We start from the raw sequence: 6,758 nt of genomic DNA on the forward strand, positions 1-6,758 counted from the left end.
TCCTTGGCCACGTCTTACAAGCTGGGGACACTCCCATGAAGTAAGGACCGCTATGCTTTTAAAGGACCCACCTCCCGTGGCCTTTATTCATTTTATATTTTTCATAGAAAAAGTACTGACTATTGCCCGCCTGGTGTGGCTCAGTGGTTGAGCATCAACTCAAAAACCAAGAGATTGCTGGTTCGATTCCTGGTTAGGGCATATGCCTGGGTGGCAGGCTTGATCCCCAGTGGGGGCAGTATAAGAGGCAGCCAATTGATGACTTTCTCATCAATGTTTTTATCTATCCCTCTCCTTCCCTCTCTCTTAAAAAAAAGAAAAGGCCCTGACCTGTTTGGCTCAGATGGGGCATTGGCCTGCAGACTGGAGGGTCCCAGGTTCGGTTTCTGTCGAGGGCATGTACCTTGGCTGCGGGCCCATCCCTGGTGGGGGGTGTGCAGGAGGCAGCTGATCGATGTTTCTCTCTCATCGATGTTTCTAACTCTCTATCCCTCTCCCTTCCTCTCTGTACAAAATCAATAAAATATTAAAAAAAAAAAAAATCCTAACTACTCAGAGACCACGCTGCGTACCTTGGCGGCCTGGTTGACTTTGTCTTCGTTTTCTCTCTTGTACACAAACACCGACGCCACTTTGCCATCCTGCAGCTCGGCGGGGAACACGGCCAGCCCTGAGTGCAGTGTGGCCGGGGGCCCCCTCAGCGCACAGCTCCTCAGGGCGCTGCTCTCCGCGCCCATCCCGGGCGGGCCACGCGCAGCCCCTCCCACGGCCACGGACCTGAAAGGAAGCAGAGGACGGGGTCAGACTTCAGGTCTCTGCGGCAGGGGCCCAGGACCCAGGCGCAGCCTTGCCAGCCTGCCAGTTTCTACGATAATCTAGGCCACCAGACAGGGAAAGGTGAACGCCCGGCAAGGCCCGGCGATGCTCCAGGGAACGGCTGACAGCTCTAAAGAGTGTGCTCGAACGGAACAGTGTGTGAACAACCGCCAGCCAACCCCCGGCACGCACACCGCCGTTCGGGTGGGTGATGCGCAGTCACCCTCAGACTGGGGTCACTCACGTCCCTGACCCTCCACACCCCGCCTCACAGGGGAAGGGGTGCCAAACAGGAGCAGCACTAAACCGTCTCCATATCTAAAAAACCTTCCAGTTATAAAGGAAAACAACGCAAACTGGAGACTATTTAAATATATTTTATTGATTTTTTTACAGAGAGGAAGGGAGAGAGATAGAGAGCTAGAAACGTCGATGAGAGAGAATCGACCAGCTGCCTCCTGCACACCCCCTACTGGGGATGTGCCCGTAACCAATGTACATGCCCTTGACCGGAATCGAACCCGGGACCTTTCAGTCCGCAGACCGACGCTCTACTGCTGAGCCAAACCGGTTTCGGCTGGAGACTATTTCTAACCATGAGGAAAACATGTTAACAAACGAGGAGCACATTTAAACCAAGGCAAACCCCAGGGGAGAAATGGGGCAGGAAACAGACAGGGCGCAGAATACAAATGACCAGAGGAAGAAGGGCAGCCGCTCTGCTCCTCAGTGCGCGCTGAGTAAGAAGGGGAAAGTGCAAACTGTAATCTCACAAGCTGACTCCACCCCCGTGTGCGCGCACACACACGCACACACACACACACGCGCACACACACACACATGCACACGCAAACACATACATACACACACACACACACACACACACACACACACGCGCGCGCGCGATTCTAGAAAAGGCAAACTACTCTTCAACACAAAACAGACCCGTGGTTCCTGGTGTGGGGGCCCAGTCAGAGGGACTGGGGGGCGGTCAGGATGGCAAAGGGGTATAGGGAAACTTTGGGGGGAATGGATACATTCATTATCTTGATTTAATGAACATGCTGATGGTGACTACAAATACCAAGACCTGTAAAATCGTACCCTTTAAATATGCTCAGTTTATTATATGTCAATTAGACTTCAGCAAAGGGCACTTCAAAAGACGTTTACGCTGCCTGCCTCTCCCTGTACATATGTGCATATGAAAAACATGATGTGTAACAGGCTCTGCCGAGGGTGTCAGGTCACCGCGGACCTGGCTTTACCGCAGACACAGCTCACCGGTCACAGCAGGTGCCGCCCGGCAGCCGGCAGCACAGGGTCTGCGGCGCGGGCACAGGACCTGCTGTGAGGCCGCCCTGCGCCCTGAGTGCCCAGACCTGCCAGGCTGTGCCCAGGAGGCAAGAGCCAGGATATTTATGGGGAAATGTCCCTGTTTTTCCATGCTAGCTCAAAAAAAATTTTTAAAGTCTATATAGGCCAAACAACATGTCTGAAAAATAAGTGGCAGACTTCAGTTCTGGCTTTACCATAATTAAAAAATAAAGAGTTCTTACTAATTCTGGCAAACAGATAGCATGGCCAAACACTCTCTATAGACCTTTAAGATTTTAGTTTAAAATCTGCCTCCTTTGGATAAATATAAGCTGAATAATCATACCCACAGCCCCTCTACTTGATGAGGTTCCACACGCCTCCTCTTATCGGAGACACGCTGCTCCAGACACACGTCTGAGACACACGTGCACCACTGCACAAGGAACGCATGGACAAGGGCAACGCTAGCCAAAAGGGAAGGCTTTCCAAGTCCCAGGCCGCTGTTGGAGGTAAAAGGAAGCGAGGCCGAGGCTGGGCGGCTCCGCTGACTGGAGCACTGTCCCGCACACCGAAAGGCTGCAGGGTCAGCTCCCAGTCTGGGCACACATGGAAGGCAACCAATCAACGTTTCTCTCTCATACCAAAATTCATCCCTCTCTAAAATCAGTAAAAAAAAAAAAAAAAAATGTATCAGGTGAGAATTTAAAAAAAAAAGAAAAAAAAAAAAGATGGATATCAGTTTTGTAACAAACCCACTGAGTTCCTGCCCTCCTAGCAATCACCCTTCTTAAGAATAGGAGAGTTAAAAACACAAAATAGTATTAAAAAGGCCAAGTGTCTTAAGTACAGGCAACATTCCCCTTGCTATGGGGATGAGAAATGTGTGTGTGCAGGACCATGGAGAAAAAAGCAACTATGTGAATTCTCTTATTCCAGAGAAGGTACAGTGCCTGCCCAGCCGGTGACAAATCTCCCGCCCCTGCTGAGTAGGGAGGGCCAAGGGTAATACTTGGATCTTGCTCTCCTCTTCCTGGACACAGTTCATGGGTCAGGTGCCTACTGAGCACCGAAGGGCCGTCTCTACACATCAGCCATCTCATTAGCCACACCCGTGGCCTGGCTGTCTCCCCAGGACTCTGAATAAACAGAAGGCATTTTTGTCCTTCAGCAGGTAAAAAGGGTGCCATGGGGGAGAGTCGGCTACAGCCAGCCAAAGCCAGGTGGAGGCAGTCACTTGGCAGGCACAGAGGAAGCCAGTGGGCATCAGGAGGGGAGCTTAGTGGCACTGACTGGGCATGTTACTGCCCCCACGTTCTACACCCATTCCCTCCCTGCCTCAGGCAGGAGCCTCAGGGACACGCAGGGCGCTGAGCGGTCTGTGCTCTTTGAAACCAATTGCTGTTTCATAAGCAGAACTCTGCTCCTCTCTAACACATCCCGTCTGGTCTGCAAAACCAGTCCAACTAGAGCAATGAGCTGGAGAACTGTTCCTCTGAAGTGTCTCCCTGGAGCTGGTCTCACAGAGGCGCTCTGAAAAATCAAGAAAACGAAAACCTGCCTCATGCTGTTTGCTCAGTTTTAATAGGAAGCCCCAAAGCAGATAAGAGGGCCACCAGGATTCAGGGCCCTGCTCTGGCAGAATAATTACTGAGTCATTTCCAAACAGATGCTTCCTGGTGGCAATCCTGGGCCTTGCAACATCTATTCACCCCTGACTTCGTCTCATGAATTCTCCGGAGATAATTGACAGCGCAGGTCATGACCACTCGGGCAAGAGGTTAACACGGGTGATGGTTCTTGGCGGTGAACGTTCTGAGTCGCGGCCCTAAGAAACACCACTTAAACCCGAAAAGGGAATTCCGACTTCCTTTCCGTGTTTGAAACACACGATTCATGCTGACAGAAGGGTTCTGCCCTCTGTCCAGGCAAGCGTTACCAGGGGGAAATAAGATGTGCTACTGGCTGCAATTTGAGAATGTCTTAAAATCAGAAATCCTTAGCTTCACACAACTGTATCCCAAGACACGCCAAAACTGTTGATATAAATAGCGCCTTAAAAAACTGTAATTCATCATTCGGTTCATATGGACTCACTGCAAGGCAAGACAAAGTTAGCACTTGGATTTCTAAAATGTTCTTTCTTGTTTGGAGGCGTGAAGGGGAAAATACAAAATCTTTTAGCTTTAACACATGTCGCAAGGAGGCAGAGGAGGTCGAGCCTAACACTACGTATTCTGCAGACACTACCATCTCTTTAGTGAAACATTCCGGAGTTCCATCGCACAGGCTGCCTCGGACTTGAGTGTGCATCGTAGTCTTGTCCTTAGAAACGTGTCCGCCTACCGCCCTCCAAGTTCCTGGGCCACCTGTGGATCCCACAGCTCTGGTCTGGGCCCCGGGCAACTCCCTCAAACCGAGAGGCCCGCGTCCTCTGGGCACAGCTCTGCCCCTGCTCTTCCCACAGTGAGCCAGGGCGTGCAGGTGCCAGGCCCTAAGCCCGCGAGGCCGAAGGTAGCGAACGGCCTGCACTGTGAGCTCCGAGGCCGCCTGTACGGGCTGACAGGTTGTTACCGGTGATAAGGGCACTCGCGGTCCTGTGCTTTTGTCTGTTTCAGGTGCGTGTCCCCATTCGGAGGTCGGGGAGCCCACGATACAGACGCAGCCTGGAAGGACCGGGGTCTGACTTCAGCCAAGAGAGGAGACGCGACGTGGGGCTGCTCCAGGTGCTAAGAGCAGTGGTGCCAGGGATTCGGGGCGACTCTGAAGGTTCACGTGGTTTCCTACAAATGTGTCACCATTTTATTCTACATACAAAGCACGACCCACAGGCGGCGCGACCCAGGGTTCCCCGGCGCTAGTGCGGGGCCGCGGGTGCAGCCGCAGCCGCTCGGGGGGCGGTCGGGGCCGGGCGGGCGGGCGCCGGGCTGTCCCTCACCTGCCCGCGAGGCCCGGCAACGCGCTTCCTCCCCGCGTCCGGCCGCCGGCGCCGCCCCGGGCCGGGACCCCGCCAGCCCCGCGGAGAGGCCGCCCCGCGGGCCGCAGGGGGCTGCACGGAGGCGGCTGGCTGGGCTCAACCGGCAGCGGCGCCGCGCCCAGCTCGCCCCCAGGCGCGGACCCGCGAGCCGGGCGCGCGCCCACCGCCCACTGCGCTCCCCGCCCCGCCCCGCGCCGGGCCGCACGGACAGGGACGCGGCGCCCTGTTACCTGCCGGAGCGCAGCGGGAGGCGGCCGAGGGTCTTGGCTCCGGTCCCCGCTTCGCCCCCGGTTGACACAAGCCACCCGCGCCTCCCCCGTGAGGCTCCGGCCACTACACCCACGGCCTTCGGGGGTCTGGTCGCTCCGCCACCATAGAGACGGATCCGGAAGCCGGACAGAACGTCAGCCGGCGGCCCTCCGACGCCACCACGGAGGCGCACGGACCCGGAACCGAGCTAGAGCGGCCGGCCGGGTGACGCTCAGGCCGGCGCCATCTTGAGTGTGGGCGCCGTGCCCGCCGAGCGACTCCCTCACTGCTCCCAGCAGCCTGTGGGGCTGTGAACAGGGCTTCTCCGTTAGCTCTTGAGTTAAACACGCAAGTTCGTCTTGATTGTAACGTCCAGGCTTTTTGATCCTGAGTTTTTCACTTGATTTCCGCCCGAATCAAAAATGGCCCCCAGGCGCGTCTAACAAATACCAAAGGGGCGGAACGGAGTGATGTCTGGCAATCGGAGTGACGTCACGAGCGCCGCAGCTCTGATTGGCTGAGCCGCGTGGCCCGGAGTGGTGCATTGGAAAGGTGGCTTAGCTCTGGACAGGGAGGTCCGAAGTTACACTTACTGTAATTCAGTAAGGAGTCAAGTTGGCTCTATAGGACCTATAATTAATATTAATGGTTTCTACTTAATAGGCTGTTGTGAGAATAAAGTGAGTATATGTAATAGTTTTAAAACTACATGACTCGGTGTAAACACCATCTATTTTCCCTGTTGTCATCTGCGTGGTTGTGGTCATCATCACTCCTACGCAAGGCGTCTACAACTTCACAGCATTCCGTCATCCTAAAACGTTTAGGCTCTTTCTAGTCCATAACAGTAGGTGCAACTTTTAGATAAAGGAGCCCACAACTTCTTCAAGTGAAAGCAACTATCAGACCACATGTCCCTTATTCAGAGAAATGGATTAAATACTTATAAGGAGGCAGACACAGATAGCATTTAATTTGTCCTAATAGTTTGATGAAGACCGAGTTGTGTACTAAGTCAGTGATGCCCTATAGAAAAAAAAAAAAAATTCAAGCCACATAGGTGATTTTAAATTCTAGTAGCCACATTAAAAACAGAATGAAGGTAATTTTAATAGTTTTAACTAGATAGGTCCAGAAGACTGTCATTTACACATGCACTCAATATGAAAAATTGAGATTCTTTACATCTTCAAAACTGATGTTTATTTTTTTAGAATTTGGACTAGCCATATTTTCACGCTTAGTGGTCACACATGGTTAGCAATTACCATGTTGGAGAGCACAGTTCTAGAGGTCTGACCATCACTTTGCTCTAGAAAGTTGAGCAGCAGAGGTGCCACTCCTGGGGGGCAGGACGTCGGCATCAGCGTCTGGCAACCAGAAATCCAGAGCAGTGACA

The 6,758-nt window shown here is 53.2% G+C and overlaps 1 protein-coding gene across 3 annotated transcripts in view; it reads right to left on the minus strand.

Annotated features, from left to right (window-relative positions):
* The window catches only part of SCYL3 (SCY1 like pseudokinase 3), a 28,609-nt gene extending 23,032 nt beyond the window's left edge, over positions 1 to 5,577 (minus strand). Inside the window, exons 1-2 of one of the 3 annotated variants that reach the window (XM_084865984.1) lie at positions 5,341 to 5,577; positions 573 to 777 (exon numbers count right to left, since the gene is read on the minus strand). In XM_084865984.1, coding sequence (XP_084722110.1) covers positions 573 to 737 — 165 coding nt within the window. In that variant the 5' untranslated portion in view covers positions 738 to 777; positions 5,341 to 5,577. The remainder of the gene's footprint in view (positions 1 to 572; positions 778 to 5,340) is intronic. The other 2 variants (XM_084865983.1, XM_084865985.1) reach the window with 2 other exon arrangements.
* Between the last annotated feature and the right edge of the window lie 1,181 nt (positions 5,578 to 6,758).

This window comes from Pipistrellus hanaki, assembly GCF_964339955.1.
Source record: "Pipistrellus hanaki genome assembly, chromosome: 18".
NCBI lineage: Eukaryota > Metazoa > Chordata > Mammalia > Chiroptera > Vespertilionidae > Pipistrellus > Pipistrellus hanaki.